This window comes from Mesoplodon densirostris, chromosome 13 (assembly GCF_025265405.1).
Source record: "Mesoplodon densirostris isolate mMesDen1 chromosome 13, mMesDen1 primary haplotype, whole genome shotgun sequence".
In the NCBI taxonomy this organism is placed as follows: domain Eukaryota; kingdom Metazoa; phylum Chordata; class Mammalia; order Artiodactyla; family Ziphiidae; genus Mesoplodon; species Mesoplodon densirostris.
In genome coordinates this window covers 48620776-48638967 of record NC_082673.1, presented here as the reverse complement: position 1 = coordinate 48638967, position 18192 = coordinate 48620776, and the positions used below count along the sequence as shown (strand labels likewise).

At 34.3% G+C, this 18192-nt stretch overlaps 1 protein-coding gene across 1 annotated transcript in view; it reads left to right on the top strand.

Moving 5' to 3' along the window:
* C13H8orf88 (chromosome 13 C8orf88 homolog) overlaps positions 1–18192 on the top strand; it is a 55617-nt gene that overhangs the window by 11045 nt on the left and 26380 nt on the right. The window contains exon 4 of the mRNA XM_060116437.1: positions 5455–5527. Within this exon, the coding sequence (XP_059972420.1) occupies positions 5455–5527 (73 nt within the window). The remainder of the gene's footprint in view (positions 1–5454; positions 5528–18192) is intronic.

The following is an 18192-nucleotide window of genomic DNA, read 5'->3' as shown; positions in this document are numbered from 1 at the left end:
CATATAGAAGACCAGTTGTAAATCACAATTCATTGAATGATCTATTATTTCCATACAGATTTATGCCATCTTTATTGTATAAGTTTTCAGATAAATAGAACCTGTTTCTGGACTCTTAATTCTTTTCCATTGATCTATTTGTGTATCTCTGTGTCAGTACCATGATGTCTTAATTACACTTGCTTTATATTAATTTTTTAAGCCATTGTAATGTTTTGTTTTATCTGTTTCAGTAGTTAGCATTTCCCTAATTAATACAATAATAATATTCATACCTCTCTTTGGAACCCTTGACCTTCTTTTAGAAACTTTATAAATAAAAAGGAGTATATTAATATTGTAAATTTTATAGAGAAAAATCAATTAATTAGATATACTTCTAAGTTTAAAATTTTGTCTGCTGCTTCAATTATAATGCAAAAGCGACCAGAATCTATGTCAGAGATATATCACATAATTTATAAAGAAGGACACTTTTTACTAACTCTCTGTATTTTTTTAAACCAACTTTGTTAAGATATAATTTACATACAGAAAAATGAACCCATTTGTTCAAAGAGTTTTGATAAATATATACCTCACATAACTAACCCCACAATGAAGCTATAGAGCTGTAGTTTCATCTTCCCCAAAAGTACTCTTTTATTCCTTTACAGTCATTCACCGTCCCCACTTCCACTAATCCTAGTGCTCCCTCCTCCAGGCATCTGCTGATCTGCTTTCTTTAACTATAAATTAGTTTTGGCTGCTCTAAAATTTCATATAAATGAAATCACACAGTCTATATTCTTTGGTGTTAGTTTTTTTTTTTTTTTTTTTAGTACGAGGGCCTCTCACTGTTGTGGTCTCTCCCGTTGTGGAGCACAGGCTCCGGACGTGCAGGCTTAGCGGCCATGGCTCATGGGCCCAGCCACTCCGCAGCATGTGGGATCTTCCCAGACTGGGGCATGAACCCGTGTCCCCTGCATTGGCAGGCAGACTCTCAACCACTGTGCCACTAGGGAAGCCCCGGTGTTAGATATTTTTTGCTCAGCATAATGTTTTTGAGATTCTTCCATGTCCTTGTACATAGGAGTAGTTGGTTTGTTTTTAATTTGGAATAGTATTCTGCTGTGTGAATATAGGACAATTTATTTATATCTCAGTTGATGGACATTGGATTGTATCTAGTTTTGGGATATTATGAATAATGCTGCTGTGGATAATTGTGTCCATGTCTTTGTGTGGGCATACACACAATAACCAGGAGTGGAATCGATGAATTGTATGTTAAGTTGGTTTAGAAACTGCCAATATGTTTTCCAAAGTGGTTGTACCATCTTACATTCCCACTAGTAGTGTGTGAGGTACCAGTTGCTTCACATCCTTGTCAACACTTGGTATAGTCAGTCTTCATTTTTAGCCATTTTAGTGTGTGAGTAGTTGTATCTCATTGTATTTTATATTTGTATTTTCTGAATAATTAATGAGATTGAACATTTTATCATGAGTTTATTTACCATCTGTATTTTTCTTTTTTCTTTTTGGTAAGTGTCTGTTCAAATCTTTTGCCTGTTTCTAATATTTGAGTTGTTTGTCTTTTTATCACTGAATCATATGAGTTTGTTGAAATCACTATATCATATGTGTGTGAATTTATTTCTAAACTCTATTATGTTCTACTGATTTATGTCTGTTTTTTTCCAGCTTTATTGAGATATAATTGACATATAATGTGTAAGTTTAAGATATAGAATGTGATGATTTGATACATGTGTATGTTGTAAAATGTTTACCACAATGAGTTCAGTTAACATATCCTTCATTTCACATAATCACTATTTTGTTGTTGTTGTTTTGTTATAGTGAGAACATTAAGATATACCCTCTTAGCAGCTTTCAATATACAATATAGTATTGTCAACTATAGTCATCATGCTATATACTAGATTCCCTATATGTCTATCTCTTGGTCATCATCACACTTTACAGACTGCTGTAGCTTTCTGATAAGTCTTGAAATCTAGTAATGAAAGTTCATTAACTTTATTCTTTTTCAAATTTGTTATTCTGGGTCCTCTGCATTTCCATATAAGTTTTAAATGAGGCTGTCAATTTCTACAAAAAAGCCTATTGGAATTTTGATTGAGTTTAAAAATTAATTTGAAAAGAATTAACATCTTAATTTTGAGTCTTTGATCCATAAACATGACATTTCTCTCTGTGCTTTGTTTTTTTCAGCATAGGGGTCTTGAGCATCTTTTGTCAAATTTATAAGCATTTTGTATTTTTTGATACTATTGTTAAGTGGTATTTTTTGTAAATTTCAAATTCCACATCTTGGATACTAGGATATAGAAATACTATTGATTTTTGTGTATTGACCTTGCTAAACTCACTTCTTAGATCTCATAGCCTTTTTGTAGCGTATTCCCTCCCATTCTTGCTCTATTGTCATAATTTTACTTTAGCTTGTGCTATAAGTACACAGCACATTGCTACTATTTTTGCTTTTGTATATTATCTTTTAAAATAATTTTTAAAAATAAAAGAATGAATTTTATTTTACCTTCATTTATTCCATTTCCAGCACTCTTAATTTCTTTGTGTAAATCCATGTTTATTACTACTGGTATTATCTTTCTTCTGCCTGAACAACTTCTTTTAATCTGTTTTTTTTTAAATTATTACCTCATAAAAAAGCACTTGAAAACTTTGGCTTAACAACAACTTATTATCTTTCATGGGTCTGTGGGCTGACTGGTCTTAGGTGGCCATTTCTCAAAGATGTGGTTGCAATCAGATAACATCTAGGTCTGGAGTGCTTTAAAGTCTTGACTGGACTGGATGGCCAGATGGCTTACTCACATGGCAGGTAGTTAATGCTGTCTGTTGGTTTAGAGTTTAGCTGCCCCTGTAGACTGGAAGGGGCACCTACAAATGACCTCACCAAATGGCTTGGGCTCTTTACAGCACCATGTCTGGGTTTCAAGACTAAGGCCTGGAAACCAGCAGGGGCCTGTCATATTAGATTGGTCAGAGCAGTCACAGAGCTTGCTCAGATTCAAGGGGAGGAGGTAAGAGAATGTCAAGAATGGCCATCTTTGATCTGTTTAAGAATAATATGAATTTCCCTTCATCTGTATTACCAATTCATGGCCTTCACCCATTATTTTTATTTATTTATTTATTTATTATTTATTTATTATTTATTTATTTATTTATATTTTTTAATTAAAAAAAATTATTGGGATATAGTTGTTTTACAATGTTGTGTTAGTTTCTGCTTTATAGTGAGCGAAGTGGAGTTCCCTGTGCTATACATTAGGTTCTCATTAGTTATCTATTTTATATGCATTAGTATATATATAAATATATATATATATATGTCAATCGCAATCTCCCAGTTCATCCCACTTCCTCCTTCCCCCCTTGGTGTCCATACATTTGTTCTCTACGACTGTGTCTCTGTTTCTGCCTTAGACACAGCTTCATCTGTACCATTTTTCTAGATTTCCTCTTTCTGACTTACTTCACTCCGTATGGCAGTCTCTAGGTCTGTCCACGTCTCTACAAATGACCTAATTTTGTTCCTTTTTATGGCTGAATAATATTCCATTGCATATATGTGCCAGTCTCAGAGACCTCTGGGACAATACGAAATGCACCATTCTTTTTTATAGGCTTTTTTTCCCCATTGTTTCCTAGGAGCTCCTTTATACTACAGAAATTAGTTCTTTATGAGTTACAGTATTTTTCCTGTTTACATTTTGTCTTTTGAGAGTGTTTATAAATCTTTCTCTTTAAATTTTCATCCTAGGAATGGATGTTGATATGAATTTGTCTCTTCCTGTTCTCCTTCCTCATCTCAGTGGTGTACATTTGTTTAAGATAAGTGACAGGGTCTGGGAACATTTTTGCTATAAAAATGAAAAGGCTAAATAGAATATCTGGGTGTGCAGATTGGGTATTTCACCACAAATTGCAAAGAAACTTGACTTGAAACAAAAACAAAACTGGTGTTTATTTTGCTTTACTCAAGCCCAGTCAACATTTTTCATTTCCTAAACTAGCCATATTATCCCATGTTTTGCAGCTCAAGGCTGCTTTTCTTCCATAAACATTCATTTCTCACCGGTCAGCCAGCCTAACTCCTATTAATCCTGTAAGTGTTGTTTAAGCATCACTTCCTATGTAAAGTGTTTCCTCAAATTTCTAAGTCAAATTTTATACCCCTTCCTTCCATTGCACCTTCTGCATATCTTTATTATAGAACTTCTCAAGTTTTATTGTCATTTAGTGTTTTATTTTTCTGTCTACCTTTTAGTTTGTGATCCCTCCAGAAACATATACTGGAATGTCATGTTCATCTTTGTATTCCCAATACAAAGCACAGTGCCAATCATGTAGTAGGCACTCTGTGTTTGTTAAATGAGTGGGTTTAATAGGGCCACTGCTATCCATTTGGTGCCTTTACAAGAATTAGAAGAAGAACAAAAAATTATATAAAAATACAGATTTTGTTAGAATAAGATACTTTGCTGCCACCTGCTAGGGTATCTGCCACATCTGTGCTGTGAATGGTACCCCTTTAGATCCACATTCTTCATAACTATATGCAGTAGCCCTGAGTTTCAAAAGCTAGCTCGACTACCTCTTATCTATGTACTTTTGCATTTGTTACTAAACACTTTTTGTCTTGGTTTCCCTTGTCTGTAATATGGTGATCATAACACTTGCCTTATTTCCTTGTAAGATTATGACAGTGAAATGAGATAAGACATAGATAATCACCTTATAAAATTTTAGTAGGTGTACTTTCTTACATGCTATGAAAGATTTGAAATCTACATTTTCGGTTGTTAATATGTGCAGGCATGACAAAGTAAATTTACTTTTTTTCAGCTTTATTGAGATATGATTGACAAATACAAATTGAATATATTTAAGTTAAACAACATGATTTTTTTAAAAAGTTATGCAACCTGATGATGTAATATACATACACATTGTGATATGATTACCACAATCAAATTAATTAACACACACAATTTATATGGAAACACAAAAGACCCCGAATAGCCAAAGCAATCTTGAGAAAGAAAAATGGAGGTAGAGGAATCAGGCGCCCTGACTTCAGACTATACTACAAAGCTACAGGAATCAAAACAGTATGCTACTGGCACAAAAACAGAAATATAGATCAATGGAACAGGATAGAAAGTCCAGAGATAAATCCATGCACCTATGGTCACCTAGTCTATGACAAAGGAGGCAAGACTATACAATGGAGAAAAGACAGTCTGTTCAATAAGTGATGCTGGGAAAACTGGACAGCAACATGTAAAAGAGTGAAATTGGAACACTCCCTAACATGATACACACAAAAAAAAACCCTCAAAATGGATTAAAAAACAAAGTGTTAGATAAAATTTTAAAACCTTAGATAACAAGTGTATTTTCTTCTTTCAATAGTGTAAGACGAATGGAATGCAAGCCTTTTCTCAAGGTCTTAATGAACAACAACATCAGTCTCCAGTTAAAAAAGGTAAATTTTTACCATAATTCCCAACTTTCATAAGAGAGTCTTAGCATTCATGTAAAGTTAATATTTGCTTAGCTGCAAACCTTAGGTACATAAGAAATTTTATTATATTCTTTTGGTTGATTTCTGTCTATATTTGGTTATAGGTTTGACTGCTCTAAAGGGGAGACCACAATAACAGTGACTGAAACAAGATAGAAGTTTATTTCTGTATCTTCTGTATCATGTAAAATTTTGAGCTGGTGTACTCATTCTGGTCTGTGAAGTTGCTACCAGCCCCTGTATTATACTGTCCTATGGCTTTACCATCCTCAATACATGGCTTCTATCTTATTGCACAAGATGAATACCTCTGCTCCAGCCATCATGTTCCCTCTCTAGCCATCAAGAAGGAAGTAAGGAGGAAGAAAGTTCTAAAAAGTATGACCCAGAAGTTGTATATATAACTTCTATTTAATTTCTCATTGCCCAGAACTTAGTCATGCTGTACAAAGCAGACTGGAAAATATAATCTTTAGCTTTCCAGCCAGCTAATTCTATTGCTGAAGCAGAAAGGAAGAATTGCTCTTGGGAAGAATAGTCTTTCCCACACCAACTGTTTTTCTAATAAAGTAAAGATTATTTATTAAGTTAGTTTCCAAATTTTTGTCAACCAATCTATGTATGTAATTTAAAAGTTACAAGTTATAAAAATACTCTATTAGCATTTTCTTCTAGTATTTAACTCCATATTCTGAAGAAAATATTTAAATTGTTTCCATATTTCTCATTTTTTATATTATATTTTGAAAGCCTCTTTTGGAAAATGAGAACTTATGTCTTCCACATCAGTCCCCTCATTTCTTCAACCCTTCTGTCTACCCCCTCCCCATCACATAGTTACTTAAATTTCATTTAGAGCATCATCACTCAGTTGCTTGGCTGAGAGGTTCATATATGAGAGGTGCATATCTCTGTTTCATACAATCCATCTTTTTTCCTAGAGTTAACATTTGCCTTGTTTTTCTATGCAACTGTTGTTAACTTTGCACATCAGTTGCTCCAACAACTCTGCCACACTTATATATATTTTCCTTATGGTCATATGTATCAGTTGGCATTTTTTCCCCTGAAGGAGACTTTCCTTTTAGAATCCTCCATTATCCTGTTCCAGTATGGATTAATTACAGTTCAGTGCTACTGTGAAGCTGTTTTCCTAGAATGGACTTTTACTGTTATCTGGGGATATTCCCCTTGCAATTCTCAGGTTTCTTTTTTCTTCTTTTTGATTGAAGTAAAACTCATCATTTAAACCATTATAAATGTACAATATCATGCAACCATCACCACTGTCTAATTCCAGAACATTTTTATTACCCCCAAAGAAACCTCATACCCATTAAGCAGTACTCCCTCATTCAGTCCTCTCCCCAGCCACCAGCAAACACTAATCTGCTTTTTGTCTTTATGGATTTACTTATTCTGGACATCTCACTTAATAGAATTATAAAATATATGACGTTTTGTTTGTGGCTTCTTTTATTTACCATAAGTTATTCAAAGTTCATCCATGTGTAGCATGTATCAGTACTTCATTCCTTTTTATGGATGAATAGTATTTTATTGTATGGATAAGCCACATTTTGTTTATTTATTTCTCAGTTAATGGACATTCAGTTGTTTTTACTTTTTGGCTATTGTGAATAATGTTGCTATGAATATTTGTGTACAGATTTCTGTTTGAACACCTGTTTTCATTTCTCTTGGATATATGCCTATGAGTAGATTTGACAGGTCATATGGTAGTTCTGTGTTTAGCATTTTGAGGAACTGCCACACTTGTTTTCCACAGTGGCTATACCCCTTTACATTCCCAATAGCAATGTGTGAGGGTTCCAATTCCTTGACATCCTTGTTAGGGTCTTTTTTTTCTCTCATAACCAATCTAGTGGGTGTGAAGTGGTATCTCATTGTGATTTTGATATTTATTTCTCTAATGACTAATGATTTTGAGTGTCTTTTCATGTGTTGTTGGCCATTTGTATTTCTCCTTGGAGAAAGGTCTATTCATGTCCTTTGACCATATTTTAGTTAGGTTGTTTTCTTTTTGTTATTGAGTTTTAAGAGTTCTAGATAGTAGACCCTCACCTGTTCTCTCCCTCTCTCTCCCATTTCCCTTCTGCCTTCCTCCCCTTCTCTCTCTCCCTATGTATGTGTGTGTGTGTGTGTCTGTGTGTGTGTAATAAATATATACATATATTTATTAGGTATTAGATATGTGTATATAAGACCCTTATCAGATATGTAATAATAGACACTAGACTCTTATCAGATATATAATTGTCAAGGACTTTTTCCTTTGTCTTTTCATTCTTTTGATAGTATACTTATATGTACACATTTTTTTAAGTTTGTTGAAGTCCAATTTATCATTTTTTCTTCTGTTGCCCATGCCTTTGATGTCATTTCTGAGAAATTGCCAAATCTCAGGTCATAAAGATTTATCCCTATGAGTTTCACAGTTTTAACTCTTACATTTAGCTCTTACATTTAGGTCCATTTTGAATTAATTTTTGTATATGGTGTGAGTTATAAGCCAACATTCACTTTTTAAAATTGAGGTATAGTTGACATACAATATTATATAAGTTTCAGGAGTGCAGAATACTGAATCAATTTTAAAGATTATATTTCATTTATAGTTATTATAAAATGTTGGCTATGTTCCCTGTGTTATGCTATATATCCTTGTAACTTATTTATTTTATACATGGTAGTTTGTACCTCTTAATTCCCTGCCCCCGTATTTCCCCTCCCCCTTCCCTCTCCCTACTGGTAACCACTGGTTTGTTCTCTACATCTGTGAGTCTATTTCTTTATGTTATATTTAATAGTTACTTTTATTTTTTAGATTCCACATATAAGTGATATCATACAGTATTTGTCTTTCTCTGACTTATTTCACTTAGCATAATACCCTTCAAGTCCTTCCATGTTGTTACAAATGGCAAACTTCCATTCTTTTTTGTGGCTGAGTGATATTCCATAGTATATGTATACCACATTTTCTAATTCCATTCCTTTGTTGATGGACACTTGGGTTGCTTCCATATCTTGGCAATTGTAAGTAATGCTGCTGTGAACATTGGATGCATGTATGTTTTCATTTTTTTTTCCAGAAAAATACCCAGGAATAGAATTGCTGAGTCATATGGTAGTTCTATTTTTAGTTTTTTGAAAAATCTCCATTCTGTTTTCCACAGTGGCTGCACTAATTTATATTCCCAACAAAAGTGAACCAGGGTTCCCTTTTCTTCTCATCCTCACCAACATTTGTTATTTGTGTTCTTTTTCATGATAGCCATTCTGACAAGTGTGAGGTGCTATCTTGCTATGATTTTAATTTGCATTTCTCTGATGATTAACGATGTTGAACATCTTTTCATGTGCCAGTTGGCCATCTGTATGTCTTCTTTGGATAAATGTCTATTCAGGTGTTCTTCCCATTTTTTAATTGGGTTGTTTGTATTTTGATGTTGAGTTGTATGAGCTGTTTCTGTATTTTAGATATTAACCCCTTATTGGTCATATTATTTGCAAATATTTTCTCCCATCAGTAGGTTATCATTTAGTTTTGTCAGTGGTTTCCTTTGCTGTGCAGAAGCTTTTAAGTTTAATAGGGCCCATTTGTTTATTTTTGCTTTTATTTCCTTTGCTTTAGGAGACAGATTCAAAAAAATATTGCTACAATTTATGTCAAAGAGTGTTTCACCCATGTTTTCTTCTAGGAATCTTATGGTTTCCAGTGTTACATTTAGGTCTTTAAACCATCTTGAGTTAATTTTTGTATATGGTGTTAGAGAATGTTCTAGTTTCATTCTTTTACATGTAGCTATCCAGTTTTCCCAGCACCGCTTATTGAAGATACTTTCTTTTCTCCATTGTATATTGTTGCCTACTTTGTGGTAGATTAAATGACCATAAATTCATGGGTTCATTTCTTGAGCCCTCTGTTCTATTTCATTGATCTATGTGTATGTTTTGTATCCTACTGTTATTTTTTTTAATTGAAGTTCAGTTGATTTACCATGTTGTGTTAGTTTCTGATGTACAGCAAAGTGATTCAGTTATACATACACACACTCATATATATATTCTTTTTCATATTCTTTCCATTATGGTTTATTACAGGATATTGAATATAGTTCCCTGTACTATACAGTAAGACCTTTTTGTTTATCCATACTGTTTTGATTACTGTAGCTTTGTATATAGTCTGAAGTCAGGGAGCATGATACCTCCAGTTCTGTTCCTCTTTCTCAAGATTGTTTTGGCTATTTGGGGTCTTTTGTGTTTCCATACAAATCTTAAAATTATTTGTTCTAGTTCTATGAAAAATGCCATTGATATTTTCATAGGGATTGCATTGAATCTGTAGATTGTCTTGGGCAGAATGGTCATTTGAATAATATTAATTTTTCCAGTCCATGAACAAAGTATATCTTTCCATCTATTAGTGTCGTCTTCAGTTTCTTTCATCAAAATATTAGCAAATTGAATCCAACAATACATCAAAAGAATCATACACCATGATCAAGTGGGATTTATTCCAGGATGCAAGGATTTTTCAATATCTGCAAATCAATCACTGTGACACACCATATTAACAAACTGCAGAATAAAAATTATATGATCATCTCATTAGACACAGAAAAAGCTTCTGACAAAATTCAACATCCATTTATCATAAAAACTCTGTAGAAAGTGGGCATAGAGGGATCATACCTCAACATAATAAAGGCTGTATATGACAAGCCCACAGCTAACATCATACTCAATGGTGAAAAGCTGAAAGCATTTCCTTTAAGATCAGGAAAAAGACAAGGATGCCTACTCTCACCAGTTTTATTCAACATAGTATTGGAAGTCATAGCCACAGCAGTCAGACAAGAAAAAGAAATAGAAGGAATCCAAATTGGAAAAGAAGAAGTAAAACTGTCACTGTTGGAAGATGACCTGATACTATTCATAGAAAACCCTAAAGCTGCCACCAAAAAACTTATAGAGCTCATCAATGAATTTGATAAAGTTGCAGGATACAAAATTAATATAAAGAAGTCTGTTGCATTTCTATACACTAACAACAAATGCTCAGAAAGAGAAACTGAGGAAACAGTCCCATTTACAATTGCATCAACAAGAATAAATACCTAGGAATAAACCTACCTAAGGAGATAAAAGACCTGCACTTGGGGGCTTCCCTGGTGGCAAAGTGGTTGAGAGTCCGCTTGCCAATGCAGGGGACACGGGTTCGTACCCCGGTCTGGGAAGATCCCACATGCTGTGGAGCGGCTAGGCCCATGAGCCATTGCCACTGAGCCTACGTGTCCAGAGCCTATGCTCCACAATGGGAGAGGCCACAACAGTGAGAGACCCGTGTACCGCAAAAAAAAAAAAAAAAAAAAAAGTACTTGGAAAACTGTAAGACACCAACTTTATTTTTTTGCATTAGGTATGCAGTTGTCTCATCACCATTTCTTAAAAAGACAGTTTTTTTCTCCATTGAATAATCGTGGCACCTTTGTAGAAAACCTTTGACCATAGGTTTATGTGTTTATTTCTGGACTCTCAGTTTTGTTCCCTTGATCTGTAAGTCTACCCTTATTTCAGTACCACACTGTTTTATTTACTATAGCTTTATATTAAGTTTTGAAATTGGGAAGTATGAGTCTTCCAACTTTGTTCTTTTTCCAGGTTGTTTGGTTATTTGTGATCCCTTGCAATTCCATGTGAGTTTTAGAATCTGTGCTTCCATTTCTGCAAAAAAAAAAAAAAAAAAAAAAAAAGAAAGAAAGAAAAAGACAAGACTGTTGGAATTTTGATATGGATGGCATTGCATTTGTAGGTCACTTTGGGGGATTATTGCCTTCTTAACAATATTGAATCTTCCAATCTGTGAACATGGGATATATTTCCATTTATTTAGGTATTCTTTAATTTCTTCCAGCAGTTTCTTACAGTTTCAGTGTACAAGCTTTATACCTTTTTGGTTAAATGTATTCCTACATATTATTTTTCATACTAATAAACTGGTTTTCTTAATTTCCTTTTTGTGTTATTCATTAATTGTGTATAAAATACCACTGATTTTGTGTGGGGACATTTCTATGAGCTTAAAGAAATAAAGGATCATAAGAGAAAATTATGAATAATTAATTGTATGCCTATTAGGTAATTTAGATGCAATAGAAAAATTACTAGAAACACAGAAATTACCAAAACTTACTCAAGAAGAAATAGAATATCTGAGTAAACCTATAAAACATCAGGAGATTGAATTTGTAATACAAAATCTCCCAACAGAGAAAAGTCTAAGATTTGTTGGCCTTACTGGTGAATTCTACCAAACATTTAAAGAAGAATTAATACTAGTCCTTCCCAAGTTCTTCCAAAAAATTGAAGAGGAAGGGACACTTCCCAACTCTTCTATGAGGCCAATATTACTCTGATATAAAAGCCAGACAAAGATATCACTCGAAAAGAAAACTACAGACCGATATCTCTTAAAATATGGGTGCAAAAATTCTCAGTAAAATACATTAAAACCATATTTAGCAGCACAATAAAAGGTTATGCACTATGGCTAAGTGGGTTAATCCCAAGAATACAAAGGTGGTTCAACATTTGACAATTAATCAGTATAATACACCACATTAACAGAAGGCAGGGGCAAAGAAGATACATCACTATCTCATTTGATGCAGAAAAAGCATTTGGCAAAACCCAATACCCTTTCTTGGTAAAATTTCAGAAGCAAGGAATAGAAGGGAACTTCCTCAACATGATAAAAGGTATATATGGAAAACCCACAGCTAACATTGTACTCACTGGTGAAAGACTGAAAGCTTTCCCCTCTAAGATAAAGAACAAGTCAAGGATGCCCACTCTCACCACTTTTACTTAACATTATGGAAGCTCTCACTTGAGCAATTGGTCAAGAAAAATAAATAAAAGACATTCAAGTAGGAAAGGACAAAGTATTCTCCAGTCACACATGACATGGTCTTATGTGTAGAAATCCTAAAAAATCCACATAAAAAATTTAGACCTAATGAATTTAGCAAAGTTACAGGATACAAAATCATTGTCACTCATGATTTTAGTAATTTGAGTCTATTTTTTCTTAGTCTTCATCAATTTTAAACTTTTCAAATAACCAACTTTTTGTTTTGTTGGTTTTCTCTTTTGTTATTTTATCTCTATTTCATTTATCTCCACTCTAATCTTTATTTCCTTCATCCTGGTAGCTTTTGATTTAGTTTGCTCTTATTTTTACTAGTTCTTTAATGTTTAAGGTTAGATATTTATTTGAGTCATTTTTTTAGTATAGGTATTTATAGCTGTATGTTTTGCTCTGAGTGCTGCTTTTGCTGCATCCCATAAGTTTTGGTATGTTGTCTCCTTATTTTCACATCTCAAAGTGTTTTCTCAGTCCTCTGTTATTTTTCTCTTTGACCCATTGGTTGTTCAAGAATATGGTTTGTTTTTTGTTTGTTTTGTTTTGGGTTTTTTTTTGCAGTACACGGGCCTCACTGCTATGGCCTCTCCTGCGGTGGAGCACAGGCTCCGGGTGCACAGGCCCAGCGGCCATGGCCCACAGGCCCAGCGGCCATGGCTCATGGGCCCAGCCTCTCCACGGCATGTGGGATCCTCCCAGACCGGGGCATGAACCCGCGTCCCCTGCATCAGCAGGCGGACTCCCAACCACTGCGCCACCAGGAAAGCCCAAGAATATGTTTTTAATTTACACATATTTGTAAATTTTCCAGTTTTACTTCTGTTATTGATTTGTAGTTTCATTCCATTGTGGTCAGAGAGGATACTTTGCATATCAGTGTTTTAAAACTTTTCGAGACTTCTGTGGTCTAACATATAGTTTGTCCTGGATGTTTTATGTGTACTTCAGAAGAGTGTATATTCTGCTGTTGTTGACTGAAGTGTTCTCTATAGTCTGTTAGGTCTATTTGGCTTACAGTGTTGTTCATGTCCTCTCTTTCCTTTTTGATCTTCTGTCTAGTTTTTCATTCATTATTGAAAGTGGGGTTTTGAAGGCTCCAATTGTTGTTGTTAAACTGTGTGCTTCTTCTTTCAATTCTGTCAGTTTTCCCTTCTGTTGTTAGGTACATATATGTTTATAATTGTTATCTTTTTAATGAATTCATCCCCTTTATAGTTATATAATATCCTTTTTTTTTCCTTTTAACAATTTTTGTCTTAAAGTTTGTTTTCATCTAATGCTAGTATACCCTCTCCAGCTTTCTTCTGGTTTTTGTCTGCATCAAATACCTTTTTCATTCTTTTACTTTCAGCTTATTTTGTGATTGAATCTAAAGTGAATATCTTTAGACAACATATAATTGGATCATATTTTTAATCCATTCTGCCAATCTTTGCTTTTTGTTTGTGACATTTAATGTAATAACTAATAAGGAAGAACAGCTCTACCCATTTTGCTATTTGTCTTCTATAACTCTTTTATCTTTTTTTATTCTTCAATTCCTCCATTAATGCCTTCTTTTGTGTTTAATAGATTCTTCCTAGTTTATCATTTTTATTCCCTTTTTATTTCCCTTGTCATTTATATTTTAGTTATTCTCCTAGTGGTTGCACTGGGGAATAACTGAATTTACAACAATCTAGTTGGAATTAATATCAATTTAGTTTCAAAATTATATAAAACTTTACTCTTATATAGCTACTTCCCACCTTTATGTTGTTATTGTCTTTATACATATTTCTACATATTTTGTCTTTATACATTGTATAATCTACCAACCTATATTTATAATTATGCATTTTTATGTATTTGTTTTTTAAATCATACAGGACAAGAGAGGACTCACATCCAAAAATTCATTGATACTGACATATTTACCTATGTAGTTATGTTTAGTGGTGTTCTTTATTTCTTTGTTTGAATTGTAATTACTGTGTACTGTTCTTTTATTTCAGCCTGAGGATGTCCTTTAGCATTTCTTGTAAGGCAGGTTTACAAGCAATGAACTCTCTCAGTTTTTGTTTATCTAGAAATGTCTCAATTTCTTTTTCATTTGAAGATAGTATTGCCAGACATAGATTTCTTGGTTGACGTGTTTTTTGCTTTTAGTAACTTTGTCATCCCACTGCTTTCTGGCTTCCATGATTTCTGATGAGAAATCAGCCTTTTCTCCAATTGAGAATCCCTTTTAAGTGATAAATTGCTGCTTTTCTTCAAGATTTTTTCTTAGTCTTTTAACAGTTTGCTTATAATGCATCTGAGTGTGAATCTCTTTGAGTGTATTTTGCTTGTAATTTGTTGAGCTTCTTGGATGTGTCAATGTATATATTTTGTCAAATTTAGGAAATTTTCTGCTATTATTTCTTCAAATATTCTTTCTGCCCTTTCTCTCTCCTCTATCCTTCTGTGTCTTCCATTATGCATTTGTTGGTATTCTTGTGTAGTCCCACAGGTACCTTAGGCACTGTTCATTTTTCTTCATTCTTTTTTCTTTCCAGTCATCAGATTGGATAATGTCATTGACTTATCTTTAAATTTGCTGATTCTTTCTTCTGCCTGGTCAAGTCTACTCTTGAACTTTTCTAGTGAATTCTTCACTTTGGTTATTGTAATTTTCTTCTCCAGAATTTCTATTTGATTCCTTTTTATAATTTCCATTTCTGTATTGATATTTTAATGATATTGATATTTTGGCAAGACACTTTTCTCATGGTTTCCTTTAGCACTTTGGGCATATTTAAATTAGTTTATTTGAAGTCTTTCTCTAGTAAGTCCAATATCTCTGTTTCCTCAGGAAGGTTTCTATTAATTTCTTTTTTCCTGTGTGTAGGCCATACTTTATTATTTCCATGCCCTGTATTTTTTGTTGTTGTTGAAACTGGATATTTTGAGTATTATAATGTGCTAACTGTGGAAATCAGATTTTACCCCCTTCCCAGGGTCTGTTGTTCTTGCTTGTTGTAAATGTTGTTTCTTTTTGTTTAATGACTTTTCTGAACTAATAGTATAAACCTTTATTTGTCATGTGTGGCCATTCAAGTGTCTTTTTGATATCTTCATGGTCAGCTAATGATTTGACACAGATTTCCTTTAATACCTAGAACCAAAAAGAGAAAAAAAAAGCCCTTTCCCAGGCTTCGCATATGACCTCAGTGTGTGTGTTGGGGTGTGCCTTCAGTACTCAGTCTGGCAGTTTACAGCTCTGCCTTTGCCTTCTTGCTTGTGAGGAACCTGAAGGACAGCCAGGGGTGAGAGCTTGGGAACTCCTCAAGCCTTTCTGTGAGCATGAGCCTAGCCTTTAGCATGCATGTAGGCTTCTAAATTCCTTGGAACATCTGAGAGTCTTTCAGTGCCTTTATTCCCCAACACATCTCTTTCCCTAGCCTTTCCTCCCAAGCTTTTTGTTTTGCCCATTGTTTGCTCCAGTTGTTATCCCTTGTCCTAGGTGGAAGTGGCTAATGCATTTCCATATAAATGTTTTGACAAATAGATTCAGATAGTAGCCTCAGACCTGGGAGAGTTCTTAGGTGAAATATAAGCAAGTCCTTTGAGATGATTCTTCAGGGAGCCACCAGAGAGGTCAAAAAAATGCCACCACTATTCTTTCAGACTGTATTGCTCTCTCCAGTAGTGGGAACCTAAATCAGGAATGAGGCCTGTTATTTTCAAGGCCACAGCCAAGCTGGGTTGGCGGAGATGTTCCCAGGCAAGTTAAAATGCCACAAAACTCTTTACCAAATTTAGCTGATTTTTTCTTCACTAAGCATTCCCCTGTTTTATGCAAGCTTTTGATTAAATTCCAGAATTTAGGAAAAAGTTCATTCTGGAAGTTTTTGACACTTTATTTGTTGCTTTTGTGGAGAGAAGGACTTTTAGAGTTCCCTACTTGGCAATTTTCACTGACATCACTCTCTTCTTAATTCCTTTGCTTTCTTCTTTCTTCACTTTGCTCAAGTGCATTCTCCAGGAGCTTCATTGTAAAGGGCATTGGGTTGGTGAATTCTTTTAATCTGTGTATTTACTTACACACTTGATTGGTAGTTTGGTTGGATAGAAAATGCTGAGTTGAGGATGAACCTTAAAAACATTATGCTAAGTGAAGAAGCCAGACACAAAAGATCTGATATCGTATGATTCCACTGATATAAAATGTGTAGAAAAGGCAAATCTGTAGAAACAAAGTAATGATTGCTTAGACTGGATTGGGAATGGAGAGTGACAACAAATGAGAGTGAGGTATCTGATGATAGTTGATGTAAAAGTTCTATATTTCTCATTTGTGGCCACTCAGGTCTCTTTTGTGATATCTTCATGGTCAGCTAATGATTTGGCAGAGATTTCCTTCACTGCCTAGAACCAAAAAACAAAAATATATTGTGGCAGTGGTTGTGCAACTCTGTAAATATACTAAAAATCATTGAATTGTACACTCAAAATGAGTGAATATTATACTATGTAAATTATACCTCAATAAAGCTATGGAGGAGGAGGAAGAGGAGGAAAATGAGAATTAGTAGAACTCTACTTGGTAGTGCTGTCAAAACCTGCTGAGTGAAGCACAGTGAGTGAATCTTCAACCTCAGGAGCCTGTGCTTTGGGAACTCACAAGAAAAATCTGGGCTTCTCTTGTGTTGATTAAATATAGAATTTGATTTTTAAAACTTCCATGTTGAAAATTATTTTCATTCTAAAATTTTAAGGCATTTTGCTTTATTTTCTAGCAGTCTATATTAATTGGCTCTTAATTCTATGAAGTCCAGTGCAATTTTGATCCCCAGTTCACCAAGGCCCTTAGTAAATGGCTTTGTCTTTTATTTCTGTTTTTTGTTTTGTTTTGTTTTGCCATTGTTGCTCTGGAAGTATTTTGGATTGTGTGTTTACCTTAGGTTTTCTGAAATTTCCTTTTTTTTTTTTTTTTTTGCCTTATAACAAATTTAATCAGTTATACATATAAATATGTTTCCATATCCCCTCCCTTTTGCGTCTCCCTCCCACCCTCCCTATCCCACCCCTCCAGGCGGTCACAAAGCACCGAGCTGATCTCCCTGTGCTATGCGACTGTTTCCTACTAGGATGTACCTTACGTTTGGTAATGTATATATGTCCATGCCTCTCTCTCGCTTTGTCACAGCTTACCCTTCCCCCTCCCCATATCCTCAAGTCCATTCTCAAGTAGATCTGTGTCTTTATCCCTGTTTTACACCTAGGTTCTTCATGACATTTTTTTTTTAATTCCATATATATGTGTTAGCATATGGTATTTGTCTTTCTCTTTCCGACGTACTTCACTCTGTATGACAGACTCTAGGTCTATTCACCTCATTACAAATAGCTCAATTTCGTTTCTTTTTATGGCTGAGTAATATTCCATTGTATATATGTGCCACATCTTCTTTATCCATTCATCAGATGATGGACACTTAGGTTGTTTCCATCTCCGGACTATTGTAAATAGAGCTGCAATGAACATTTTGGTACATGTCTCTTTTTGAATTATGGTTTTCTCAGGGTATATGCCCAGTAGTGGGATTGCTGGGTCATATGATAGTTCTATTTGTAGTTTTTTAAGGAACCTCCATACTGTTCTCCATAGTGGCTGTACCAATTCACATTCACACCAGCAGTGCAAGAG